The sequence below is a fragment of the Suillus fuscotomentosus genome (assembly GCF_016647785.1).
Source record: "Suillus fuscotomentosus strain FC203 chromosome Unknown F5891scaffold_68, whole genome shotgun sequence".
Taxonomy (NCBI): Eukaryota; Fungi; Basidiomycota; class Agaricomycetes; order Boletales; family Suillaceae; genus Suillus; species Suillus fuscotomentosus.
The window spans coordinates 173948-199343 of NW_024539580.1; the positions used below are offsets into that span (position 1 = coordinate 173948).

The following is a 25396-nucleotide window of genomic DNA, read 5'->3' on the forward strand; positions in this document are numbered from 1 at the left end:
CTCCCCTATGCCTTGCGGTCAGTGATCTTGCTCAAGAAGGCGCGGAATGCATCTCGTCTCAACCTATTGCCCTTGCCCACCTCGTGTGCCCCAGGTTCAGGCACCTGATCAATCATCGCATTGATATCTGCGACAGCCTTCTTCTGATACTCCTCATAGCGCCTGGGAATGTTCAGCCCCTGCTCGTCGTTATACATGTCCTTCACAGCTTGCTCCCGCACGGCCTGATCTGCGCCCTTCTTCCCGTAGTTCTCATACAGGAGCTGTTTCTGCGCTTCGGTGCCGTGCGTGAGTGCTGTGCACACACACCAAGAACATTTTCCATCAACGATGTCCGTGCCAATTTTGCCGATTTCTGCCTCGGTGCCGTGGTAGTCTAGGTAGTCGTCTTGCACTTGGAAAAACTCGCCCATAGGAATGAGGATCCGGTCTGCTTCTTTATACGCCTCGATGGTCTTTCCGTTGATCTCGTATACATCTGGGACACCACACATGCGCATGGCGAGCGCGACACTGAGGTAGAAAGAGTAGAATGCGGTCTTATACCGTACAATGAAAGTATGTTTGTCGAGGTTGTATTTGCGAATGTCGATGTTTTCTTCCGGGGCAGTGATCAAATCGACGAGCTGGCCCATCTCAGTTTTGTACGTGACCTGCAGCATGTCCACGTCAGAAGATGAGAACGCAGCATAAGGGACTGCAAGAAGCATACCTCCTGGAACAGCTCCAACAGATCTACGTAGTAGCTCTCTCGCCTGAAGTGAGTCTTCAGGAGGTGGTAAATTGCACCCTCGAGCATGAAGGAGTCGTTGATTGCGATGTTGTGGACCTTTCCGAGGCCCTTGACATCATGGACGCGGTACCAACAAGGTTGACCGCGTCGTGAGATGGAAGCATCCATCATGTCATCAGATACAAGGAAAAAGGCTTGTAGCTATAATTATAAGAGGATGCTATTGGCTGAGCATGCGGGAGAAGCCGATAAAGGACTGAAACGCACGAGTTCGATACACCATCCAAGCAGGGCTGCTTTGAAGTACTCGTCATCAGTTAGAGGTCGGTTGAGAAGTATTGCAACAGTATCGACGACAGATATGCCGCGATTGAGTTTGCCTCCGGGAACATTGTAAACAAGGTTCTAGCCAATGAAAGGAGGCAGGTTGCAAAAAGATGGTCATATCAATCACTGTCTGTGGAATACACGAAAGATCACCTACCTCGTTGAACCACGTCACGGCGTCCTCGGGCATATTTTCTGACTTCATATGGTTAATAAGTTCCTCGCGGATGCGCTCGAATACGGCGAGGAACTTGTCACGCTTGTCTGCTTTCGATATTGCCATGTGTGCAGGTGTCGAATATGATAAGATTGGGCTTGGTATTGACGGACTTTTGGAGGCTAGGGAGACGTGGTCTAGGGTATGGTACTTGTGGTTGACGATGAAAGCTAGAAACAAGACGAGGAGAGGTAGAATATGATAGATGCCTGCACGTTGGTTAAGTATAGTAAAAAACATTAATAGTTAAGTTAGGAGTGGCCTTATAATAATGAGACCACTTTTGAATTTTGAAATTGATAACTTAAATTAACTTGCTTCTTCTAACAAGGTTCCAAACGCTTCGCCCACCCGTCGCTCAGCTGTCCGACGCGAAGACGAGTAAAGTTAGGCGGTCTAGTTTGGTACAAGTACGCGTCTGAGCCCAAGTTAAGTACACAGTACTAGTACAGTTCGGAAACGGCTATGCGCAGCCAGTTCGGCTCCAGGCTGATCAAGGTTTGAGTAAAAACTATCGTGTCCGTTCCACCGCGGAACTAATCCGAAGGGGTGAGCTCCAAGATCTGATAACACAGTTTGAATATGAAAATCGACGTCCCTAAAGTAAGATGGTGTATGCTGGAGGACGCCCCCCCTGCGTTACTGTTCCAATCAATATGATGGATTCGGGACGAAGCAACATTGACGTTATCATGAGGAATATATCGCACAGTTTCGCCAGATCTGCCGGTTACAACCGGAAAATCTGACTACACCATTCCTATGCAGGCCATATTGAGGGAAGACAGTTAAACAAATACCGGCCTGGTTTCCTCTGGAAATGCATGCACAACGCGTATAAAATAGGTGAACACTGCTCGAGTACAATACCGAATTATAGAAGCTGTTGCGGCGAACGCCGAAGAAGAACATATATTAATAGACTGCGAACTCTCACTCCACGTGATGTAATCTGGAGCCTACTACTTCAATAAGATGATAGGTACCATACTTGATGCCGGTCTATAATAACCCTGGCCAAAGGGAATGTAAAAGCAGACACGAATATACACGTGCGGAGAGCAGTATGAAATTCGAAAGCATTAAGAGGTCTCGTATCACATATGTGTTCTACAGAAAATTACATATGTTGTAAAGGCACATCAACACTCGATACTTGGGTCCGAATTTTAAAACGATAGTGCATCACAAGCTCACCAGCCTGACGCCAGAAATAATGTCGTACAGCAGCCAAAGTCATATCCAACGGCAGAACAGAATCATTGCAGAGAATTTCGTACAGGTCTTCGCCTCGAGCACGATCATGCGAGTTTTGATTATCGTCATGCGGTGGATGATGGGTCGATGTAGGACTGCCAGATATTTTGTCCAACTTTTCCTGAACCTGTATGTGATATTAACTATTGCATCGCCCACACAGGGGATCAACTTACATGATGAGTCAGCTTGCGAACTCTCAGGAACCTGCTCGACGTTAATTTGGACTGTGACCTTTTAGAAACACATTTAGAATACACGGCGCGTGATGAATTAAATTGACTAACGTGTTGAGCAACTCCGGGAGTGGCTCATGTCCCTGTTCTGTGCCTGGCCAGGGTAGTAATACAAAAGAGACCTTTGCAGGAGGCGGGCTCGTAATTTTGTTGAATAGCAGGTATTCAGCAAGCCACAGAGGTATCGTCGACTCCAACTTGTACACGTCAGCCCATGTAGTCGACACGCTGCCCCTATAAACCGTTCTCCACCCGGGATATACTTCGTCAGATATCAATATTGTCATTGCCGGAGGCAACATCAAAGTGGGAGCATCATTGGACGCAGGAGGTGAGATAGGGTGTGCAAGGAGTGCCTGTACAGGGGATTTTTCAACGGTGTCTGCAGGCGCCTGGACAAAGCAACAGTCAGACAAACACAAATTTTCGTGTTCACTAAAATCACCTCTGGAGCGGTTGGCATATCGGCCAGATTGCCAGCAGGGCTAGATATAGGTGAACCCGGTAATGCGTCAATGGTCATTTTTCTCACAGTGCCTTTACCAAGGCTCTTCAGACGCCCCATGAACCCGCTGCCGCCAGTAGGGGTGCTTGATGTCGGTGTTGCCAAGACACTCGGAGGACCACTCCACGCAGAAAAATCACCGGCATCTGACAGCGCGGTGCTTCCCGTAGACGGGCGCCGTGTATGAGGATGGGGCGAGAAATAGTCCAAGTCCCGAGACGCGCTGGGGAGCGGTGTCACTGGATCAAGGCCTTGCGTGCGTATTGGTCGAGGGACAGAAGTGGTATCGTTCGGAGGCAATTGAGGGATAATGGATAACGGTGGAGGAGATTTCAGCGCAACGAGCGGTATCATCGGGGTAAGAAGAGGGCTGGGTCGAGTCAAAGAGGGAAGTGAAGGAAGGACAGCGGGCAAACAAGTGGTTGATGTCACAACTGCACTACTAACAAGAACTCGCGACGGCCTCGTTGAAGACTCGAAGGAATGCCGCAGTGTGGAACTTGATGAGTTCCCATTCGGTTCCAGTGATGGAGCCACAGTGCGCTGTATAGTTGAGTTACCAGTCTCGGAACCGTCGCGTTTACGACGAATGCGTTGCTCCTCGCGGATAAAGCCGAGAAACAGATTTCGTAGGACCCACCGGCCAATGTTAACTGAAGCGTGTGTTCGGATTAGATGACAATTAACACAAAGAAGGATATACTTACACCGGAGTTCATCGCCAAAATGCCTGTCATGATCGAAGCCAGCCTCGTCTGCGTATATTTCAGACTCGAAACAGCGCTCGTTGATATGCACAGTGAGAACACCGGTTTTCGTGTCCACAGACGACCAAGGCGAACTGACGGCATCACCCTCAATGCGCTCTCGGACTGCCTCAAGCGCCTCACGAGGACTCCATTCTTTGTCATCCCCTGTCACACTCCCGTTGTCATGACGACGCCCACTGCTGGAAGTACTGCCGGATCTACTCGCAGCGCGCACCTCATCACGGGCAAATTGACCTCTGCAGATTCCTCGCACGATATCCCACACAGCGACTTCGCCTGTCGTATCTACCGTTAACGCATGCATCCGATCGTTCAACAAGATAGCTCGCACGAGGCCAGGAGAGCCTGCTATCACCGCATCTGGGTTTGCGTTTAAAGGCTCGGCATCAGCAGCGAACTCCCGAGCTTCATAAGCCGTTCGAGGGTCATTCACTGCATCAATATCAGTGGGCGCCATCGAGACCTCACTTCTCTTGCTCCGGAGAGTGTTGGGGGGCATGAGGGTGGAAGAGTGATGAAGAGTAGCATGGAGTGGCAAACGTCCTCCCGGAACGGAGGCGATGGACGCAGCAGAGTATAATGTTGCAACCTCGGGATCGCGTCCACGTAGAGCGAACGAAGAAGGGGAGAAAGGATTATCAGGAGAGGTGAGTCGTACAAAAGATGTGAGCGGGACACCGGGGTAGGCTGCTGTCGCGTCATCCCTACGAACTAGTCGATAGCTCAGTATTGAAAATTTAACTTAAAATTGGAAGTGCACCTTGATGTATTGACGGTGGTGCAGACCACTGTATAGAGTCAGGTCCAAGGGAAACTTGTCTCCTCGAGATCGTAGTGAAGGATCTATCAGCAATGATTTCTCTCTCTTCCTCTAAGACTTGTTTCGGTATGGGTTTCGGAAGCCTCCAGCGACTGATGCTCGATTTACCGGAGGCGGTCCAAAGAAGACCGTCATCTGCGGTTACGATTTTATTGATACCTTCCCCGACTTCAACAGAAGATTCCCCCGCAATAGTGATGCAGGCGCCATCCGAAATGTCTGCGCATCCCTCCACATCGACTTTACACACCATACCCGACTTGTCGCCAGAGTAGAATACCTCGAGTGAGGGATGCGTCGAATGTAGAGACCAAACAGAATCTGTGTGGTATGCAAACGTATGTAAGCATCGCTGAGATGACAATGACCATAGCTTGATGGATGCTAGTGATGTAAATATTCAGAAAAATATTCGGAGGACTATGATGTGTTACACACCGTCTGCAGAACCTGTGAGAAGCTGGCCAAACTCGTTAGAACAGATTGTTGTTAAAATGTTCATAACTCACATATCGCGCATCCTCTGACATAAGAATGGCTCTGATATTGTCCGTGTGGCCGACCAACTTCCCTGTCCTCTTTCCCGAGCGTGGGTCCCACATCCTGACGACACGTTCTGGAGATCCACTTGCAATGGCGTGTCCGTACGGGTCGGAGGCTATTGCATATACAGAGGCTTTAGGCGCGGTAGCATCAGGTGGGTTGAGGGTAAGGAATGGTTCGGGGGATATCGATGCTCGGGTGAGATCCCAGAGTTTGATGGTCCGGTCGAATGAGCCAGAAGCTATCCAGTTCTGTCCACGACTAAACACATGTCAGCATGAACCATCATATTCGAGGAATGCATACCAAAGAGCGAGACAGCGTGCATAATCGGCGTGAGACCCTATTGCAGACGGGTCACTGGGAGAAATGGCATGAGGATGCCAGGCCTTGATGGTTCCATCGGATGATGCAGAAACAACTGCTTATGGTTAGCCCGTCAATGTACCACTGCATTCCATGCACTTACCTGTCTGATTATAATTACAGAGCAAGAGATCATTTACCCAGTCTGTGTGGGTCTGTGCGCACTGACGGAAGCTAGAAGGCTACAAAATATGATTCCAGTTACACGTAACATAATAAATATTGTATCTCACCGATCCTGATATCAACGCATCGGTGTCCAACTGCCACTGAAGTTCGTACGGTAACTGGTCCGTTGTGCTGCCTCTTCGCTTTCGTCCTCCACTCTCCTTTACATCTCCTAGCACATCACCATCTCGTCGTTCATCTTCCTCAGCCTCTTCAGCGAGTGTTTCATCTCCCATTCCTGTCAACATTTCCCATCTGTCTAACGGGTCTCTGCGGTACCTGCCATCATGTCTCCGCCTGAACGGAAGTCCCAAATCCCATGATATGATTAGTCCATCCCTTCCGCCAGTATAAAGAATGCCTTCCGGTGTGTTCCGACCTTCGAGGCGCGTGGTTGTGTCGAGCGCAAGGGACATGGCGCCCAGTCGATGCCTTGGATGAGAGTTTTCCGATGTGTTCTTGGAGTCGGCCAGTGGTGTTTGAGAGGGTATGATGAGTGGGCGTATTGAACCATTACGAGGGACTCCAAATAGTGGTAGCCTGAGCCGTGGAACATCGTCCGTGGGTGGAGGTATCACATATGATACCCTACGCCTGGGAGGTGCCATGTGAAGGGAAATACAAATTTACATACAGGTATACAAGTAGTATGGTATACAGCTGTCTCTGAAGGACGCGTTACGTCGACCAACTGTGATTGAACGTTGTCGTCGATGATGAGGAGAATCAGATGACGGGCAAATATCGCTGAATGTATTTGGTGCCTGATCAACTTGGATATGCCACACGGTGTTGCAGCTGTGCGCATGGAATGTAATCTAATCTTATCCACGTTGACCTCATTTGGCACCATCGTATACTAAATTTGTACACGACCGTTGTTAACGAGAGCAATACTTGACACTTTTCTCTTGAAAGATTGCCTTGAACGTCGAATAAGAGCTCGGAGCACACCCTCAGGCTCATCACAAAGCCTAAGCACAGACGACGATGTTTCTGAGCTACATGAATTCACTTCATTAAGAATGCTCAAAGTCGGGGGCATGTTGCCCACGCCCACCGCCCATGCCTACGACCCCTCCGCGTGTAACACCGTCCCATTACACGAGTGCACCCACGAAAGCTGCCTTGCCAGATCTGACCCGGATACAATTCTATTCGGTACCCACCAATGACACGCCGCTCAATACACTTCGGTGCACAGTCAATAACACGCTTGCGGCCTATAATCTGACCACTGATCTAGATTCGTCTCAGATACTCGTCTGCGACATGCTGCGCGGCTTTATTGAAGTTCGTGCACCCCTCCGGAAACTCGCACAAAGGAGTGTGAGATTTGTGAACGGGAGGTGCGGTTGACATGCCACCACCTCATCCCTTGATCCACAAATGTCAAGCACGGTGCTCAAGATGAAAATGCACCCAGAATCAATGATAACCTCCGTCGCATGGTCATGCAGGTTTGTTCGTTGAATTCCTACGGTACCGCAACGGTCTAGTCTCACTTTGTAGACTGTGCCATAGTAATGTGCATCATACAGTAATGACGAACTTGCTAGCGCAAGCCAGACCCGGGAGAAAGACTGGGAGCATGAATTATATAGCATGAAATTCCCAAGTCACGAACTCACAAGAGGATTGACAAGACTGCAGATGCTCATTGTCAAAACTACCATCCGCTCCTACTGACTATTCTGTTACTTGCAAGTCTGCGATGTATAATTATGGCGGGCAGTCCCCTGCACCATGTGTGCAAATTCGACGTGTTCACGTCATCCTCATAAGACTAGGGTGAGACAAGGGGAAAAGGTGAAAACGAGATGACTCGCCAAGGCCTCTAATTCCGTATATCCTAACGCGAGTCCGGGCTCCGCACGCGCCTCGAAGACGCGTCCCTGATTATGGTAGACAATTCAACCGAAATTGACACTATATTCAACAACTTGAAGAACCAAGGATATGTACAGTCGAAGGTCTCCGAAAATGACAGTCTTCCGATTTGCTGCACATGCTCCACGTATATCTGGTCGAATAGAAGACACTCCAGGTTCAAAGTCTTTCAGAAGAAGTAAAGTAAAATTAACAATGAGTATACAGATTTAGGACAATCTCGGAGCTGAGACAATAATACTTACTTTCGTAGACTTGGCAGATGCTTAGATATCTATCGCTCTCCAGGGTTTTTCGGGCGAGTGCCTCGGTGATATGATGCCTCGTGGTCTCCGAGGTGCATTTTTGAGGCTGATGTGATTTTGAGGCCGTGTCGACGACCCATGATGCATGAGTCATGACATTGTAGTCTTGGTTTAGTTTTGGTTGCCGGTGAGTATGTCTGAGGATTCCGAGCTTTCGGCATCCAAGACAATCAAACTGTACTTTTCAAAGAAAAAGTCATCATTGTATGAAGCAGCAGGTTTGGAAACAATCAGGCCTAGGCCTAGGAGTACTTGGCGTTAGTGAAAATGAAAAACATCGAACAATTAGATCGAACTGCTGCACTGAGTTGAAATATAAAAACATTCGGATACGGGGAATCGAACCCCGAGCTACCGCGAACCTGAAATTATGAGAGGCGGTAATGTTAACCATTACACCATATCCGATTGAATGATAAGACCCTGGTTAATCCATCAGTCCTGTATGCAAGTACACGGACAAGCTTCCAATTAATATTAGTAAAAGGCTCGCAATTCATGATGCCTACTCGCATGTGGACGACAACAGCACCTATCCTGCGGGCGTCGCGTAGTGCTCGGTACCTGCCAGTCCTTGCTAGAAATTATCCACCAGTTCGACTACCGACATCCAACCTTCGTTCAGTTCCCCTCCGCCAACTCTCGACATCATCTCCCCGACATGCTCAGTATACACGCTTTTCGTCCGAAAATCAACGCCACCCGTCAGGAGATGTGATAGATAATCGCATGAAGATTGTTATTGCAGTTGCTGCACTCGGAGGAACATATTATGTCGTGCAGTACGTGTTCAGCACATTACTTGTGATGTTATGCCTCACTTTACCCCTCAAGTTTAGAACAAGTCCCTGGAACAGGTAGGTGGCGATTTATGGATATAAGTCCCAAGTACGAGAAAAATGTGAAAGCAAGCTTAACCTGAAGGAACAAACTCTCATTTTTGCCCCCTTGCAGCTTGCACAGGCGGCGTATAACGAGCTCTTGGCTGAATTCCGAGGCAAGATACTACCTTCTGATCATCCTGTAACACGACACGTCCAACGAGTTGTCAATCGTATCCTTGAATCATCGGACCTTGGCCACTTGAGCTCTAGTGAGCCTAGCCGGTCACTAGTGGGAACACCAGATGACTTCTGGAGCGAAGACCCGTTCACCACCGGAAGACCTGCGGAGTCGTCTACCCCCGAAAGCGGAGGTAAAGAATGGAATCTGCTTGTTGTGAATGATCCATCCATTGTAAACGCCATGGCCACCTTCGGTTCGCTCTCGAACTGCCTCTGCAAGTGAACCTTCACATATATGTGGTCACAGGAAATATCGTGGTGTTCACCGGAATTTTACCTATATGCAAGGATGAACAGGGTTTAGCTGGTGTTCTTGGACATGGTATGCAATTCCGCAAAGGATAGTCTGCGCAACTCAAATAATTTGGCAGAGATCGCCCACGTGGGTATGTTGGCATGATACAACACGCATGCAAATTCTAACCTCCCTTTACCAGTTGCTCGACATGCTTCCGAACGCTATTCGTCCTCTAAAGTATTCCTAGCGTTAGCAGTTCTTCTGCAAACTGTCTTCGGGTTCGATTTTGGAATCACCAACCTCATAAGCACGTTGCTACTGGAGTTACCCAATTCGCGGACTCAAGAATACGAGGGTATGTTTCTTCCAGCTATAAACATGGAGATGCTGACGTCAGGGATATAGCCGATACTATCGGCATGCAGCTCACTGCAAAGGCATGTTTCGACCCCCAGGCTGCTGTGGAGTGAGTGATCTGTGTTTTTCACTGTCTGACTTATGTGCGTGACATCACAGAATGCATGCGCGACTCGCACAATATGAAAAGGCCCATGGAGCAACAAGTTTGGAATTCTTGCGCACGCACCCTGGTGCGGAGCGGAGAATCAAAGTCAGTGTAGTGTTTCTACTTTGAGATCCATGGTTTCATCTTTCCTTCAGCATCTCGAGGAACTAATACCAGAGGCCTACTCCACACAAGCTAGCAGCCCTCAATGTGCAGGTACACAGGACTCTCTGAACCGTTTCAGGGAGTTTGCTCTTAGATGATCGTAGATTATCCACCAGAGTTGAGATTTTTTGTGAATACATTCGGGCTCTCTCGCTGCTTATCTTTTATTTGTGCGATTTGGAGTACAAATTGATCAATGTTGCAATTAGGAAATAAATGGCATCATTGAAGTAGGAGCTTCGCCATTTTCCTGATGCCATGACAGATTTACATGACAATATTATGACACTAGGTCCCCTTGCTAGTGTGAGGTCATAAGTATTTCATTCTGTCTCCGTCTTCATTTAACAGGTCCATGGACTAGCCAAACAAAGACACATAACGCGGTGGTTAATTGGATTTAAATCTTCATAGCAACTGACACCACTTGGATAATTCGCCTCTTCTCTAAATTCACAACTTCACAACAATGGCCGTCTTCGTTCAGCGCCCAGCACCAGCCTTCACGGCTACCGCAGTCGTAGAGGGTGAATTCAAGGAGGTCTCCCTGTCCGAATACCTGGGCCAATGGTACGCGTCTTATGCGCTAGACATTCGTGAGAGGAGCGGCTAACATTAGCTTATTGCAAGGGTGATTCTTTTCTTCTACCCAATGTGAGGATAATACAAGCCTCCTCAAGCATAATGTTTCTCACTATTATTTTCGTCACGCTAACAGGGATTTCACGTTCGTTTGTCCAACTGAGATCTTGGCTTTCAACGATGCGCTTCCTCAATTCAAAGCGCTGAATGCCTCCGTTCTCGGTTAGTTCGGGATTATTTTCGTGGTCTATTAGACGCGTTCTGATGGGGGTTTTTTTAGGCGTTTCCACGGATTCTCAGTATTCCCACTTTGCGTGGGCGCAGCAACCGAGGAAGCAGGGTGGCATTGGACCCGACCTCAAGCTACCTTTGGTTGCGGACAGGAACATGACAATATCCAAGGACTATGGTGTCCTCATCGAGGAGGAAGGCATTGCACTGCGTGGTTTGTTCATCATTGACCCCAAGGGAATCGTCAGGTGGGTGTTTGTGTGATTCGTGGACTAGTTTGGTAACCGACGCTTCTGAATAGGCAAATCACCGTTAATGATCTGCCCGTTGGTCGATCTGTGGATGAGACTGTCCGTCTTCTCAAGGCCTTCCAATTTGTGGTACGAATTTTTCTTTGCATATCGTAACGTTTCGCTGCATCTTTTGCAGGAGGAACATGGGGAGGTCTGCCCTTTGGGCTGGACTGAGGGTGCTAAAACCATCAAGCCGGACCCCAAAGGATCTATAGACTATTTCTCGACGGTGGACGATGCGGCCAGCAATGGTCATGTGAACGGAAGTGCCAAGAAGCGTCTTCGCACGGATTGATGGAAGGGTTTACACGACAGCTAGATGTAATCACGGTCGACGCGGTTAGAACACCAAGGTAGACTTTTGATATTTAGCCGTTTAATTTTTACATACATATATTTTGCATACCACTATACATACCTTATGTTACTTATATCCTGACATGGCAACACTTGACTTTCAAGATTACAAAGTTTATGAAGCTCGACGAAACGAAGTAAAATGCAGTAATCCATACCAGCAGAGGGCCGGAAGCGCTGGACGAAGCCAGTTCTCCTCTGCTGTATCCTGGGGGAGCGGCAGCGCTCGACCGTCACTCTTTCCTGCGAAACCAGACTCCACACAGTCCAATGTCTGCCTCGGGCGATGGATCCGGAAAACAAAATTGGATGTCGCTCAACGTAGAGCAAGTTTTCGTCCATATTTTGGCATGTGTCTTCTCTGTGCCCGAGCTCACAAAGTCGTTCGATAGGACAACACCCACAGGTGAAGTAATCGACATTGAGGAAATGCTAAGCGGGGGCGTTGTGGGAGTAGGGGATGACGGCACTGACAGTTGCAGAGAGCCAGATAATGGGGGCGTCAACAGTCGTGACTGTCTGGAGCGAAATGGTGTGGTGACCTTGAGCGTGCGCAACCCATTAAAACGCGAGATAACTGCATCAATGATGCCATATAGTATCTTCGAGCAAAGCGTCAAAATCGATGATTTTTGAATCCAGAAAATATCACTAACCTCGGCGGTGTCGTCTTCCATCCAAAGCACCTCTACCTCCAAAGTCACGAGGCCGTGGCTATTGGTAGCGTCGCTACCTGACAAAATTCCACCGGCAGCACCCAAGAATTTTTCAACTGTTCGTTTGTCCACCTCGTGAGTGAAGACCACATCCAGTTTGGAGACGCCTTGAATTGCACGGAGGAGTGCGGCAGGCCGCAACCCCGTGTACAGCGTGGTGGTGACATCCAAAACAACAGTTTCAAGTGTTTGTCCCAGTAAGGAGCATATTGCCATCGTCAGTCGTGGAGGAGCATGCAGTTGAGAGAGCGATGGTAACATCTCCCGTGCTAGACCAGATGCGAATATGTGTTGATGGAAGGAAGATTCGGGTGAAGGGTTCTCGACGACATTGGGAAAGGCTAGATATTGTAGGGAGGATTGATTTCTGAGGAAATGTAGAATGTCGATGAATTGCTCCTCAGAAATCGTGTCATCAAGGATGACCAGTGTTTTCAACCGGAAAGAAAGAGGAGGTGACTGCGAAAATACCGGAAGAAATGTTCGAAGCGTAAGATATTCCAAGTTTGACATATTATGCAACGCAGTCGTGAGATCAAGAGATGGTATGAGATGGCCCTCAGATGCCGGCCAGAAGTGACATGAGAAAGATTGAACCCTCGTAGCGAGAGACGCATGGGTGGCAAGGGTTTTACAAAGCTTTTTAACTTGTGGCTCTGATATTGATTGGAAGTCGAGTATCCGATATAGTGTGTTACGCGAGGCATTGCAGAGCTGAGCCGAAACAAGGGCAATACGCGGTAAATCGAACTTGGGCAAGAAAGACAGAATTGTCTCTAACAGCTCCACAGGAAGGCTCTGGATCGTGACACCTGTGTGTGTTGTGTGTTCTGCAAGCAATCGTGGACGGAATGAATGTGACGGAATATTCAGTAAATTGGACAAAGACTTGAGCAATCTTGCCTCACCTCCATTTCCGTTTGACCGCTCTAGATCGATACTTTCACCGTGTAACGGTAAAGACTCCATTAAACTGGCCCTGCGTCCCAGGCCACTGGGTCTCCTGATTTCGTCTGGTGATGCAGTGGAGGAATCACTAGACGGCCGAGGATATGCTGCAGCGGCATCACGAATGAATCCGACTGCTCCGTGGCTGCCCACGGGGCTGGCGTTCTTGGACAAAGTTCTTTTTCGAGGGTTGAAGAGGGTGGTGACGCGTTTAAGAACACGATTTGGATATTTCCCCTGGGGAACGGTACTAGTATCTGCTGCAGCGCTTCTTCCTCCAGCTATGTCCAGATCAGAAGATGCCCTTGATGGTTCCGCAGAGCGTCGAGAGAGGAAGTACATGATTGAATGTTGAGTCAGTTCGGACTTGAGGAGCTTATTAGACGAAAAATAGTCGATCTTGTGGATGTATGGTTGATGGCCATATTATAGCTAGAGTAGCAAGGTTATTTTGAAAAACTTTCATCCTGTTCAAAAGCGGGAAAAGTATGAAGTCGTTCTCAGGTGCTGCCGTATACGATATATTGCTCATAAATTATGTATGTACTTATGTTGCGAACGTTCCATGTCGAGATCTTCAACTTATCCTTGAAGCTCAACCGTTCTGAGCCGGCAGTAGCACGCTGTCACGGACCCTGGCGGTGATAACTCCAGTTCGACTAGCTGTTCAACGTCCTAGTGCCATCTTCTTTCCATGACATGCTATTTGCGACGTTTGCCAGGCTGCATCATCATCACCAGGATACAACTATCATAATACCTTGGTCTGACTCGGAATTGCACAATTGGTCTTAGAATGTGCGTTCCTTCAATTGATGTGATGGTCAGTTGTCATATTGAACACACTCTGGCCAATAGGTTTCACACAGACCTTCACAGTGTGCGAGTTCTTCTTCCATCATTTACTCGATATTACTTCTGGGACAGATGCATATCAATATCTTTACCAGTACCGTCGTCCAGAAGCTGGATAAAGACCCGGAAACGAATACTTAGCTTAATGTGACAAGTGCCAGTTCATCATGACCCGCAATTGAGACCACATCATAGACGTAATGTTTCGGTTTGCTTCTAGCTCATTCTGTCTCTTCCCCTTTGGACATCGTTTGGCTGGTCTGCTTTAAGATCTTGTTCTCTCCCGCAGCTCCCGGTGAGCGTTCTCGAACTCTTACGCCTAAAGCCGCATTTCCCGCAATACTTGAACGTTAGATAACTTAGAGAAGCAACCGCGCCGACTTTATGAACCTTCTCAAAGACGTACGTCGGACTGCTCCAGAGTCTGATCTATCATTCATGTCGACGAGTCCACAATATCAATCAAGGATCAACGTAATGTATATCAAATCTTCCTGCCAATCTGGGCTGCGGCAGCAGAGCACTTGAACTCGTGGCTAACTTGAGGTCGACTAGAACCGGGACGTTTTGGGTACGCTGCAGCGAGCCATACCGCACTAGTTACTCCTACTACACCAATTGCTATTATCCTCTCGTTGTCCTCTCGCAATTTCAATCTCACACTAGTCAATTTGGTCATTTTGGCTTCAAACTAGGCGGCTATGCATTTGGACGAGCTTACTTCCCAAATGCTAAGGTATACCATAAAGCTATGGAGAGTCGAGTCAACTCACCCTGCTTCTAGGTACTTATTGGTACCATATCGCTGGTTACGAACCCTCATTCAAGTTATACTTGGATCGCCAAGGAACTTGGATGGCCAGTCACCGGCACCCGTCCCTAAAACCGACCGGGCTCGGGTAGCCTGGATCAATGCAATACAGAAATTCGACGCACTGGATCAGGAAGTGGATACACTATCATCTCCCAGGCCTGTTCCAACAAGGCTAATCAACATCTTCACGGGACAAATCGAAACTATCCAGAATGATATCACGAAGCGCTATGTCATTGCATCCTACCTTTGGAATCCAGACAGATTTTCTGACACTCCAGAACACTATTCTGGTTTATACAACGACATACCCCGGGCACCCACATTCGACGATTGGTTCCGTTTGACTTGTCTCATGCATCCAAACATCGTTCAAGCAGTTGATGAAGAGGAAAGGGAAGTGGATCGTTTGCAATGTCCGTCGGAAGTGCCAGCGGGGATATCGCGGGAATATCTGCGAGAAATATTTCTCCTTGTTGCCAGGGAAGCTTTGTTGATGGGTCTTGAGTATGTCTGGATAGACAGCATTTGCGTCAACCAAGCGGATGCAGAAGATGTCGCACGTGAGATACCCAGGATGAGCGACTACTACAGCAACGCAGCTTGCTGTGTTGCTGTATCCGAAGCAATACGCCGGCGCTATGCTACTACCGAAGGCCCTGCCCAAGATGACACAGGACCAGAATCCAGAAGCGACCAAGCTTGGCGCAGGATTATAACTTGGATGAAGGGATATCATGCTAAACGGCTCTGGGTCTTCCAGGAGACGTACTTGTCCAGAAAAGTTGTAGTCCGCGCCAGAAACATCCGAATTGACGCCAACGAATTAGTCAAGACTAGCGACTCGGTTTCGCCCGGCTCTCGTGTCCTTCTCAGCATAACGAGCGACGAATTCCCTATTTCTCTCCCGATATCAGATTGGCATCGCCCAATGTCACCTGAACTCTGCTTGCGGTACTGTCGCAAGCGAGACTGCGCATTCCTTCATGATAACATCTACGGCATTCTTGGCCTATTTTCCCCAAAAATTCGTCACTCGCTTCCGGTAGATTATCAGCTTTCGCCAGGCATCATTCTCGCCATATTTGCCTACTTGAGGATTCGAGACGGGGATTTATCTGCTCTACTTACGCTCCAACATGAAATTTACGAAAGGGATGAACCCGGTCTCGGCGTCTCGTGGATGCCTAGTGGCTTTGGCTGGCAGCCAAGGGATATCTTTGGCGTTACGCCACATGCAGAACTCTTGCCTCATGTTGACCTTCAGGGCATACTGCACATGTCCATGTACAGTCTCGAAGTACAGAAAGTTGGGGAAAGCTTGAGTTTTGCGTCTATTGCAGTAGAGCATGATGATCTCAATATTGAGATTCACCTCATGCCACGCTATGCCGAGCTCTTCCCTAAAAGGCCACCTCAGACCGGAATATATATTATCGGGGGGATATTGGAGCCTTCCAATAGTGGCCGCGACCCAGCTGTCTTTGGTCCACCTAGCTTGCGACAGCAAATTGCAAATAAGGAGCGCGAGGAAAGACAGGCGTTCTTGAATCGGAAAGCGGAAAAGGGACATGGCGAAGTTGTACTGGCGACCTTTGGGGAACAGAGTTGGTCGTTTGAAGGTGTCCCCAACTGGTGGTTCTGGCTTTTACTGGCAACCGATGATGAAGGAAAGACATGGAGAAGATTCGGAATAGCTATCAGCCACGAAGTTAAGACTGACTCAATCGCACGAAAGAGATTTAGTATTCGGTGATATGAAAATACAAATCACTACTGTGTAGATTATCCTGTATACGTGGAGATTCGGAGTACTTGCTAGAAATAATCTTGAGTCATTTTTTCATGTAGAACCCTGACTCCGGACTGGGAGTCCCACTGTAGACTCGTGACCAGTCCATCTATCAGGCAAGCCATCGATAGGTCCCACTGTGGGAGAGCCGGAGGACATTGACACTGCCCAATTAGGACAAAGCTTGAAATTACTCCTCTCAAGTCTTTATTTTATGTAAGAGAACCATTCTCGAGCATCCACGCTACTCGTTGGTGTCAAGTACCGCAGCGACGCAGGCAGTAATATCGATCAGTTTTATCTTCATCTTCATCTTTGTCGCCCCCTTTTTTTCACGTTCATCATAACGGCAATAGCAATGGTCGGTCGTTTCAACAGCTTCTCAGACGGACCACTGCGAGCAAGAGTAGTTATGGTCGAACATTTCAGATAAATCCAAACATCCACATTGCTCAAACAGCATGAAACTTCCTCGTTATGGCTTCTGGTCCGTCACTTGTGCCCAATCATGCTACCACCCGCCGTGGGATATACTATCGCTGGGAAGATGCGCCGCAAGATGGAGGAGTATGACAGCTGTGCTGGTGAATGGAGCAAGCGGATATCATCATGACGTGTTGGAATTACTTCCATTCTGCAATCTCATCCCACGGTCGTGATGAAATAAAAGTACCGCATCAGTATCATAAATCCGAAATGGACTCGCGGGAGGAAGGGCTTTGTGTATCCGTGCCTTTATATCGATGAAACAAATTACTTCATCGTCAGAGCACTGATAAATACACGTTCAAATCATATGCAGACCCTTTCAAACTGAGCAGCATGACTCGGAGTGCAAGACAAGCACACATTGTCTGCATGGCATGCGGACGACAGTGCATGGTCAGAGGGTAATATAAATTTACAAACTACTGTGTAGATCATCGTGTAGAGATTTGGAGTACTTGCTAGAAATAATCAATATCAGGTATTAAGGACCGGGTTGGTTGCCAAGCGTTCTGGATAATTTCAGCTTCAAGTTGCCACTTGATGCAACTGGCTTAATGTTTACAGCCAAGAAGATAAGCATCGTCCTAGATCGATGATCGATGATCCCTGATACATGCATGGCATACAACTGAGCAATCACGATGACTTGCATCATGTTTAAATTGAGTCAATATCGCCGAGGAATTGCAACTGAGTAACTCACCACACAACATAGCAGCTATGACCACATCTGTCCCATCTGTTGTGTAGTATATAATACCGCCTGAAACACCCAATTGTTGATCACCGTAGTAGCAGGATCAAACACTCCGACTCACACATATCGAGTCATTATGTCGAGTCAAGTTCAATGGTCAGAATCGCATCCACCCCTACAAATGAATGCAGTCATTGGATAGGAATGAAATGATTGCGGAATACTCACTGCATCTGTTAGTGAGACCAATCGAATATATTCTGTGTGCTGCTGGTCAGACGAATAGAACACAGCGCACACTAATGAGACATACGCAGAACATGAACACTGATTGTCAAAGATGAGCTATTAGTACAGTATCAATCTGTTGGCCTTTACACATGCATAGAATATGGTATTCCAATATAACGGATCTGAAACATTTTGGAGTCAACACAACTTGCCAAGCACGCTATAGCACAACACGAAGTACGAACAATCAAATACAGCACAGTCATAAGAGACCAGCGTCGCTCCTGTCACGAATTCATTGTAATCTTCTATTTTCTCATCATATGGGACTTAGTACCCAGATCAATTCAATCTATGACACTGTTCTTAGCGAGTTGGCTGCTCCAGGGATAGCATCGACTTACCTCTTGTCCAAGTGTTGGAATATAGTGAGAATATAAGCGGCTTTAGAACACCATCGGGTTTATCCTGCTCACCCCAATCGTATACCACCATGACAGTAGTGGCAACTGTGATACCGCAAGTCGACATTAGATCGAGACATCATCAACTGATACGATGAACCCGTCGAATAGCTTAAAAAAGACCAAGCTGATGAACGACCACCAACTGGGATCATATGAGACTGAGGTATGACCTTAGTCTCAAATGATCCCATATTCGAGGGATGGCTGCGAGCGAGCAGTGGGGAATGTCAGTGATGCGTGATAATAGCGTTCGTGCGAGATATATAGCACTGTTCAGCGCTTCTATCACCAATATCTGCATGATGGAGATAGATATCGATCAGTAGACTACTTACGTAAATTCCATCAGTAAAGTTTCAGTCGTTGGATGATGTTGCCATCATGTTGGTCAACGCGATTTTTGAGGTCGAGCGGCCGCTTCCGTAATCGTCCGAGATCGATCTAACCAGGTGGAGGCCATCCGTCACAATGAAACATTCCAAACGGGCCGTTTAGCAGAAGAAGTTTGACGCACCTGCCACCGATGGGTTACGAATGGTCCAGTGATGCAGCTTGTGAGATCGTGTCGCAGTGCACCAATTGATGTAAGTCATCAGCCATCCGAGCTCAATCCGAGCTTCACACTTCCTCCACAAACGCGTAGAATCATCTGTCTGGGCATTTGCACCAATTCTCCTTGTATTTCAATATCGGGCACTCAAGACCGGGGGTACCAGGACCGACGCTAGTGTAGGGAACAGAAAGAAATTGGCCTCGTGGCAAATTGCAATTGGTAAAATGGCAGAAGTCGGCAAAATGTATTGTGAGCGCTTTTCAAGCTATTTCCAACTATGTTTCTACTACGGCAAAAATAATTTTGACCACTACAAGCCTTCTGATGAGTCAAAAGTGCATCAATATTTCATCCTGGTGCAAGTATCCCGAGCCTCGATTCTCGATTGAGTGCATTAATCTCTTCAACGGAGCCAACTGGCACGGCATACCTGTAAACACTCTCTAACTCACTCCAGTCGATTATACCGCCGTCTAGAATATGATCCGGTACATCATCTGCAATCAAACCACCACCTGCACCGTCATTTTCCTGCGGTTCAAGTTAGCCAGCCTCCCGTGTCTCGCGCTCGAATCTTTCAAGCCCTTTCATCAATTTCTCATCAGGAATTGATATCGGATTCGCGAGATAGTCCTGCTCATCAGAGTCTGCTACCAGGGGAGGAATCACTTTCAGGTAAATTCAAACATCCACATTGTTCGAGCGGCTCGAGCAGTACGGAAATTTGTCCAAAAACAATGGTACTAATTGACTTCGAACTAGGTATTGGACCATCAACCATGATACCAAAGCAGAAGCAGAAACACGACTCACTATTGCGACATGCTGCACTGGCTGCCAGCTCAGTGTTCAAATGGCCCCGACATACAGGTCAAAACCCTCTGCTAAGGTGCGCAGGTGAGACATGTGGTTGAATCCTGGTTGCACAGCGACCCGCTCATACTCACGCTATCATCGTGACAAACCAACTTGGTTATGTTAGTGCAGCAATCTTTATCTGTCGTGCAAGTTTCTGTCTCAGTCTGGCATGCACTGACAGACATAGATACTGTCAAAGCAACAACAACAGCGAGGAAGGAGAAACGCATTTTCTGTGCGAGGTGATATGGAATTTTCTGAGGGGGATCTTGAATGATATCTCTGAGGATGGAACACTGTAAGACGACGACCAGCTTTTATATCCTGCTTATACTCAGCTTATACTCACGGGCATGATTTCGCAGAATTGCTATTGGTGTTGGATGGCAGAATTTTCGGTAGAACCTGCAGACGCGTGTTCAATTACAAACATCGCATCATAACTGGGATCCCGAGTCATTATATTAGGCCCCGGTATAGTTCATGACATGTGGGTTCTTTCGCATGAACCATTGATTTGAACCGTATTCAAATCCGCACCGTCACCGCGCTTCACTCATTGCAATCTGGAAGTCCAAATTGCTTCACTTATGTCATTTACGTCCTGCTAGACTATTTCATTCTGTGACATAGCATCTGCTGCCTCTTTTCTACCGGCCGTGCCTATTTGCTTGCTGGCGCTACTACGAGCCCCCTCAAATACACAAGGCGGGCCAACTGAAAAAGAGTAAATATTGAGACTAAGAGGTGAGCGTTGACCTCAAGACCTTGCCTTCTGGGTTGTTGAAATTGCTAGGGCCGGCAATTAGAATTACAGACTGCACTGATGGTAGAGTCATTAGTCGGCATGTTGGTAGGTAAGCTAATATAATGGCGTTTTTCAAAAGAAGCATCCATTAGGTATATCAAAAATACCAATAGAGTAGAGAAATCTTTGGGGTTATCTATCCCGCAACTTCTTCAGCACTCGTTCATGCAATGCCCTTGCCACACCGCTCACAAAAGAGCTGTCGCAGACTACCCCGGCATTGATGTAGGCCACCTTTGCGTGTTCGTCTTTTATACGTACATATTTAATGGCGTCAGTAACAAGGGTCTTGAACTCTGGAATTGGTAGCAGACTAAGAAGCTCGGAAGACGGTGATGATGTTGAAGAGGAGCTTGAGTCGAAAAGTGAGTATGACGCATCTAGGATAGCAATCCGTTGTCCCGTCATTAATCGGAAGTCAAGAGCATGTCTAACCACATCATATCAGTTACAACTATGAGCATATAGTAAAGAACCGCACCTCAGGTCGCCATATAGCACCCTCCACCAGCCTAAGCCTTTGACATATGTGTCTACCCATGGTTCGGAGGTGTCGGTCTTGACCGCTATACGTGGCCGACCTCTACCACGTCCTGGAGACTGCTTAGCGTCACGGGAACTCGCTCTCATATGTTCAAGTTCCACTGCTATAGGAAGGGTATTTCGAAGGAGTTCAACAAGGCGGTCAAGTGAGGATGCTAATGGGCCGTGGCGGAGAACATGGCGGAGATATGGCTCAGCTTCTTCATGTGGATTGGTCCGTAGTTGGTGGTTCGGGAAACGAAATTGAGGGGGAGCAAGAGAGGAAGGCTGTAAAAGGGTCGGCGAAGGTACACAACGTGAAAAGCGTAGCTCGAAGGATCCACCTGTAGGCGATAGCTGGTCCGTACAAGTAATTAAGACCGTATAATCCTGCAGAAGTGGGGTGAGAGATTACTAGACAAATGGACGTTAAAGCTCACTGAAGCGTACGCAAACTCCACAGTTTGCAAGTCAAATGACAATAGTCTCACGTCCGGCCATTTCTTTCCTTTCGCCATTCGTGCCACTACATTGTGTAAGCCTCAATGATACACCGACAACTTCAAGCACAACGTACCTTCACGGGCAATGACGACCATCTTAGAAACGCGGGCCCACTCTTCTAGAAACTCGTCCACACAGGTGTCAACCTCTTCGGATAAAAAGGAGACCACAGCCTCAACCGCATCATAGATGATTCTTTTCGATGGACGAATAATATTTTTACTGCTAGACCCTGCTGCGGCACGCTTCCCGACTGGTTGTTGGACGTACTTCAATTTCACGCAGGTAACCACCTGTGCCTTCTTGTCTGACCACCAGTTCAATGGTATGACGCGGATGTTGGGCATGGCCGCCTCGGCTGCTGGTGCACCTGATAGAATGTCTGAGGACTGAACGCAAAGTGCTGGTACAGAACGGGCAAGGGATGATTGGATGTGACCAAGCTCGGATATCTGTGGGAGGGTGATCGTAGGGTTGACATGGGTGTAGGGGATACCACGGAGCTTAAACTGGCGCTCGACTCGGGTGTATGCAACGCGTGCGCTGGAAGAACAATTGAGGATTATTTAGATGACGAATGAATGGAGTTTCATACCAACAATATGCATATAGCTCCCGGAGTACTTGCGTCTCCAAGTTGAAACTACGCTTATATGTTAGCAACACAAACTGGGGAACTGAAAAATACCTCACCTATCTTCGCTTCTTGATAATTCTGGAGGGACATCATCTCGTCTTCTCTTTTGCAAAACCAGTGGCTCGTGCGACATAGATGAGATCACAACCTCATCCATGCCGGCGCCAGCACCCCTATCGCCTCGTATTCGTCTCACATCAAGCCAGCCGATATCCTCCATAATCATGTTTCCAAACATCGTGTCCGAGAGCATTTTTGTCGATATGAGCGCGTACCTGAACTCTTCATCTGTGAGGACAAGTACGAGGTAGTGCGTGGGGAAGTTGGCAAGCTGGATATACATCATGCCGCGCGCTGCAGGTCCAAGCTTTTGAATCTCTAAAACGGAAGTGAGACGGAGTATGACTATGAATTGACAGTATCAAACCTTCTTTTGAAAAGTTTCGGTGCCGGAACACTTGGAAGCCAAGGTAGTTAGCTTTTTGTTCCACAATATCTGTAATTGTCTGCCAATACAATACAGTGAGGATTATGGTGCAAAAGTAAGATGGCGCACATTAAATCTTAGTCTGATTAGCACATCGAAAAGCATATTGGGTGCTTCGTTAAGTTTGTCAGAGAGGGCAGAAAATCGTGGTCCTCGGCCAGGTGCTGCAAGGTCGCCCGTATCTCGGATACTCAACCGACCTGTTCTAGTGTCAATGGACACAATCGCGACTTCGTCGGCACAGAGATGCACGCGCAGAGAATGATAACCCCCTTGTGTGACATTAGCGCGAGATCAGATTCCTGATAGTTTTGTACCCACTTTCAAAAACTAGAACCACTTTGCCTGCAGGAGAGAATACTCGAACAGGACCCCTTTGAAGTTGGGCTTGGTAGAATCTCAGGATTGCTTGTGTGTGCACCTCGATCACTTTTCTCAACATCGACTCAAAGTCAATATTGTCAGACTCCTATCGAAATGCACATGTGAGCAACCTCATCGCGCAGGAAATCGTTAACATACAACCACAAGCTCTTTAACTGCAGCTATCGTTTCCTCAGCGTCGATGTTGGCGGCCAACACGCCCTTCATTGGTTCCCATTTTGCGTCAAACTGCAGGGTTTCAACATCATCAGAAGGGCGCATGTCACCTAATTTTGACTTTTGCTGAAGCTCTGTAAGCATCCGCGCTATAGGCGATCGCACGCTTTTTTTGTCGACCTTTTCGACAATAGAAATGGTAAGGGTACCACCATGCGATGGTAATTTGAGACGATTGGGGGCCAGCACGGGGACTCCGGGTTGCGGCAGTCGCCTGGATACACATGAGCAACAGGAGAATGGTCTATGAAACTGAAGGCCCTACAGCCAATACGATACAGCAAGTGTTCTGCGCCCATCGCGCATCTCAACTTTGAGGAAATCAGCCCAGCCAAGGGAGCGCATCCTCTGAGCCTGTGGGAAAGCCGTCGGCCAACAGCGTTGTAATCATGAAGATGTGCTTACTTGGTAGCACAATATTTCAAGTTGATAGGACATGGACATCATTTCTGTGCGTCTTCGTGAGCCCCCATCCAACGGCAAAAAACTCTTTCACTTACGAAGAAAATTAAAAAGCCTCACCAGAGGTGCATCTACCGTTCCTTCTGGAAGCTGCGGTCGCGGTGGATCTTCCGGATTCGGAGCAAATTCAGGTGTATCTTGGAGCGGAAGGTAACACGCCATCCGTATGTTAGCCTCGTCTGCAATATGTCGTCTGAGGACCCCAGTGGGCTCGGAAGGGAATTCTAGGTACACGGCATAAACATCGGTATATAGTAAATCAACGATATCAATACCTTGCATGCCCGTGAGGTCACCGCCCACGGTGATGAGGAACTTGACGCTAACAAAGAACCAGCCGTCATTCTTCTCTGCGCCTCTTAGGCAGATGGCACTTTCGAACAACTTAGGGACCGAGAAGTGCACACGTCCATTAGCTGAGATAAATTGAGTAAGGAAATTTACGGTGGCAAGCTTAGAAAGATACCAATGCTATGCTGGAGCATTTCCACCGGGATTATCTCCGACATACGGAGACGGTAGCGGATGGCGTGTTCCATGTCACTGAGCGTGCTTATAACCTCAGCATCTGTTAAGGGAGTGATTGGAATGATAGATTTCTATAAAAAGACATAAGCATAATCCAAGCATACAGAAGATGGAGAAAACCTTGATGGCAGACGGTAGCCGCTGATATGTGCCTGTAGTAAGGACATCCAGCGAGGTGAGTAAGTCATGATTTCGTAGCCTACGACATGGAACACGTGAGGACAAGCGTGAGGGCGTGTAATGTTCCTGTACCTGGCAGGGTCCAAGCTTTCTTTTGCATACGTTAGGCCTTTCATGACATCTTCGAATTGCTGGTTCTGATTCATGAGGAAAGCAGTGATGTTCTGGAAAATGATATGAAGTACAAAGCATTAATAAAAACGCGTCACTCGCCATGCATTTCTGTACGGTCTCTGCATCCCGCGCCCATTTAGTGATGGCATACAGCTTTACAACTTGTTTCTTAGTCTTCACGACCCAATCGGCGAGTGTGCGTTTTCGAGCACCATCGGACATGTTTGGAAGACTTGATAGAGTTTTTTTTAAAGAATTTGTAGAGTTAACATGTGAGACACTCACGTCTCAGCAAGCTCAGACAATTCAGCATAGATGGCCTGGGCCACTCTAGAAAGAAGGTCCCCCAGCGGAACCTGGCCATCAAGAACTATAGGGAGCTCGTTCTCAAGCTCCTCTATAGAGGGCTCGTGGTGACCGTTCATATCATTAATGATGACTGCCAGTTTGTGAGCTGCAAGTTAGCGCAATAGTCCGTCGGACCGTTGGCGCTGCGAGGTAATGGTTATTGACCAGGAGCCGTCACGTGTATCGTGACACTCTATGTCAGATATAGTAAGTA

At 47.7% G+C, this 25396-nt stretch overlaps 8 protein-coding genes and 1 non-coding gene across 9 annotated transcripts; 3 read left to right on the forward strand and 6 right to left on the reverse strand.

The window, feature by feature from the left end:
• Window positions 1-5: 5 nt before the first annotated feature.
• Window positions 6-1343, reverse strand: F5891DRAFT_960379 (farnesyl-pyrophosphate synthetase; the record flags this gene model as incomplete). The annotated part of the gene is made up of 4 exons (XM_041375722.1): window positions 6-653; window positions 713-934; window positions 1001-1138; window positions 1218-1343. The coding sequence occupies 4 exons, from the start codon at window positions 1341-1343 to the stop codon at window positions 6-8; spliced, it is 1134 nt and encodes a 377-aa protein (XP_041220871.1).
• A 1054-nt stretch (window positions 1344-2397) lies between these two features.
• Window positions 2398-6358, reverse strand: F5891DRAFT_1130684 (uncharacterized protein; the record flags this gene model as incomplete). The annotated part of the gene is made up of 12 exons (XM_041364562.1): window positions 2398-2661; window positions 2711-2768; window positions 2822-3162; window positions 3216-3928; window positions 3983-4477; window positions 4514-4756; window positions 4806-5249; window positions 5304-5325; window positions 5375-5669; window positions 5715-5829; window positions 5878-5956; window positions 6008-6358. The coding sequence occupies 12 exons, from the start codon at window positions 6356-6358 to the stop codon at window positions 2398-2400; spliced, it is 3420 nt and encodes a 1139-aa protein (XP_041220872.1).
• A 798-nt stretch (window positions 6359-7156) lies between these two features.
• Window positions 7157-7736, reverse strand: F5891DRAFT_673868 (uncharacterized protein). Its single transcript, XM_041372738.1, has 2 exons — window positions 7574-7736; window positions 7157-7525 (listed from the first exon to the last, which is right to left on the reverse strand). The coding sequence occupies exons 1-2, from the start codon at window positions 7616-7618 to the stop codon at window positions 7196-7198; spliced, it is 375 nt and encodes a 124-aa protein (XP_041220873.1). The 5' UTR covers window positions 7619-7736; the 3' UTR covers window positions 7157-7195.
• Window positions 7737-8461: 725 nt separating this feature from the next.
• Window positions 8462-8545, reverse strand: F5891DRAFT_t103. Its single transcript has one exon. It is a non-coding gene; the product is annotated as a tRNA-Glu (tRNA).
• Window positions 8546-8641: 96 nt separating this feature from the next.
• On the forward strand, window positions 8642-10364 carry F5891DRAFT_1059421 (peptidase family M48-domain-containing protein). Its single transcript, XM_041362833.1, has 9 exons — window positions 8642-8919; window positions 8972-9038; window positions 9092-9395; window positions 9449-9523; window positions 9573-9587; window positions 9639-9794; window positions 9845-9905; window positions 9956-10049; window positions 10100-10364. Exons 1-9 carry the CDS (start codon window positions 8651-8653, stop codon window positions 10205-10207), a joined length of 1149 nt encoding a protein of 382 aa, XP_041220874.1. The 5' UTR covers window positions 8642-8650; the 3' UTR covers window positions 10208-10364.
• A 174-nt stretch (window positions 10365-10538) lies between these two features.
• F5891DRAFT_673939 (peroxiredoxin) lies at window positions 10539-11658 on the forward strand. Its single transcript, XM_041372739.1, has 6 exons — window positions 10539-10679; window positions 10740-10763; window positions 10828-10913; window positions 10972-11170; window positions 11224-11302; window positions 11352-11658. The coding sequence occupies exons 1-6, from the start codon at window positions 10579-10581 to the stop codon at window positions 11508-11510; spliced, it is 648 nt and encodes a 215-aa protein (XP_041220875.1). The 5' UTR covers window positions 10539-10578; the 3' UTR covers window positions 11511-11658.
• On the reverse strand, window positions 11605-13742 carry F5891DRAFT_673960 (uncharacterized protein). The gene is made up of 3 exons (XM_041372740.1): window positions 13197-13742; window positions 12229-13118; window positions 11605-12174 (listed from the first exon to the last, which is right to left on the reverse strand). Exons 1-3 carry the CDS (start codon window positions 13576-13578, stop codon window positions 11806-11808), a joined length of 1641 nt encoding a protein of 546 aa, XP_041220876.1. The 5' UTR covers window positions 13579-13742; the 3' UTR covers window positions 11605-11805.
• A 585-nt stretch (window positions 13743-14327) lies between these two features.
• F5891DRAFT_673986 (uncharacterized protein) lies at window positions 14328-16896 on the forward strand. The gene is made up of 3 exons (XM_041372741.1): window positions 14328-14570; window positions 14647-14827; window positions 14876-16896. Exons 2-3 carry the CDS (start codon window positions 14793-14795, stop codon window positions 16659-16661), a joined length of 1821 nt encoding a protein of 606 aa, XP_041220877.1. The 5' UTR covers window positions 14328-14570; window positions 14647-14792; the 3' UTR covers window positions 16662-16896.
• A 3858-nt stretch (window positions 16897-20754) lies between these two features.
• F5891DRAFT_674006 (mediator complex subunit MED14-domain-containing protein) lies at window positions 20755-25349 on the reverse strand. Its single transcript, XM_041372742.1, has 19 exons — window positions 25120-25349; window positions 24934-25066; window positions 24793-24884; window positions 24661-24739; window positions 24479-24611; window positions 24288-24428; window positions 24051-24236; window positions 23956-23999; window positions 23816-23904; window positions 23473-23764; window positions 23272-23419; window positions 23020-23222; window positions 22891-22969; window positions 22520-22841; window positions 22422-22469; window positions 21900-22369; window positions 21763-21848; window positions 21282-21712; window positions 20755-21230 (listed from the first exon to the last, which is right to left on the reverse strand). The coding sequence occupies exons 1-19, from the start codon at window positions 25257-25259 to the stop codon at window positions 20933-20935; spliced, it is 3414 nt and encodes a 1137-aa protein (XP_041220878.1). The 5' UTR covers window positions 25260-25349; the 3' UTR covers window positions 20755-20932.
• Between the last annotated feature and the right edge of the window lie 47 nt (window positions 25350-25396).

Coding starts and splice junctions, on each gene's coding strand:
- F5891DRAFT_673868 (XM_041372738.1), bottom strand. CDS start 7,618: ATGGTAGTTTTGACAATGAGCATCTGCAGTCTTGTCAATCCTCTT. Junction 7,526..7,573: donor GCAGTCTTGTCAATCCTCTT/GTGAGTTCGTGA, acceptor TCATGCTCCCAG/TCTTTCTCCCGGGTCTGGCT.
- F5891DRAFT_1059421 (XM_041362833.1), top strand. CDS start 8,651: ATGTGGACGACAACAGCACCTATCCTGCGGGCGTCGCGTAGTGCTCGG. Junction 8,920..8,971: donor GGAACATATTATGTCGTGCA/GTACGTGTTCAG, acceptor TTACCCCTCAAG/TTTAGAACAAGTCCCTGGAA. Junction 9,795..9,844: donor GCGGACTCAAGAATACGAGG/GTATGTTTCTTC, acceptor TCAGGGATATAG/CCGATACTATCGGCATGCAG.
- F5891DRAFT_673939 (XM_041372739.1), top strand. CDS start 10,579: ATGGCCGTCTTCGTTCAGCGCCCAGCACCAGCCTTCACGGCTACCGCA. Junction 10,680..10,739: donor TCCGAATACCTGGGCCAATG/GTACGCGTCTTA, acceptor GCTTATTGCAAG/GGTGATTCTTTTCTTCTACC. Junction 10,914..10,971: donor GCTGAATGCCTCCGTTCTCG/GTTAGTTCGGGA, acceptor GGGTTTTTTTAG/GCGTTTCCACGGATTCTCAG.
- F5891DRAFT_673960 (XM_041372740.1), bottom strand. CDS start 13,578: ATGTACTTCCTCTCTCGACGCTCTGCGGAACCATCAAGGGCATCTTCT. Junction 13,119..13,196: donor GCGGTCAAACGGAAATGGAG/GTGAGGCAAGAT, acceptor GATTGCTTGCAG/AACACACAACACACACAGGT. Junction 12,175..12,228: donor TGGAAGACGACACCGCCGAG/GTTAGTGATATT, acceptor CTTTGCTCGAAG/ATACTATATGGCATCATTGA.
- F5891DRAFT_673986 (XM_041372741.1), top strand. CDS start 14,793: ATGCATTTGGACGAGCTTACTTCCCAAATGCTAAG. Junction 14,828..14,875: donor CTTACTTCCCAAATGCTAAG/GTATACCATAAA, acceptor CCCTGCTTCTAG/GTACTTATTGGTACCATATC.
- F5891DRAFT_674006 (XM_041372742.1), bottom strand. CDS start 25,259: ATGAACGGTCACCACGAGCCCTCTATAGAGGAGCTTGAGAACGAGCTC. Junction 23,905..23,955: donor TTGAAATATTGTGCTACCAA/GTAAGCACATCT, acceptor GCTTTCCCACAG/GCTCAGAGGATGCGCTCCCT. Junction 23,223..23,271: donor AGTGGTTCTAGTTTTTGAAA/GTGGGTACAAAA, acceptor ATGTCACACAAG/GGGGTTATCATTCTCTGCGC.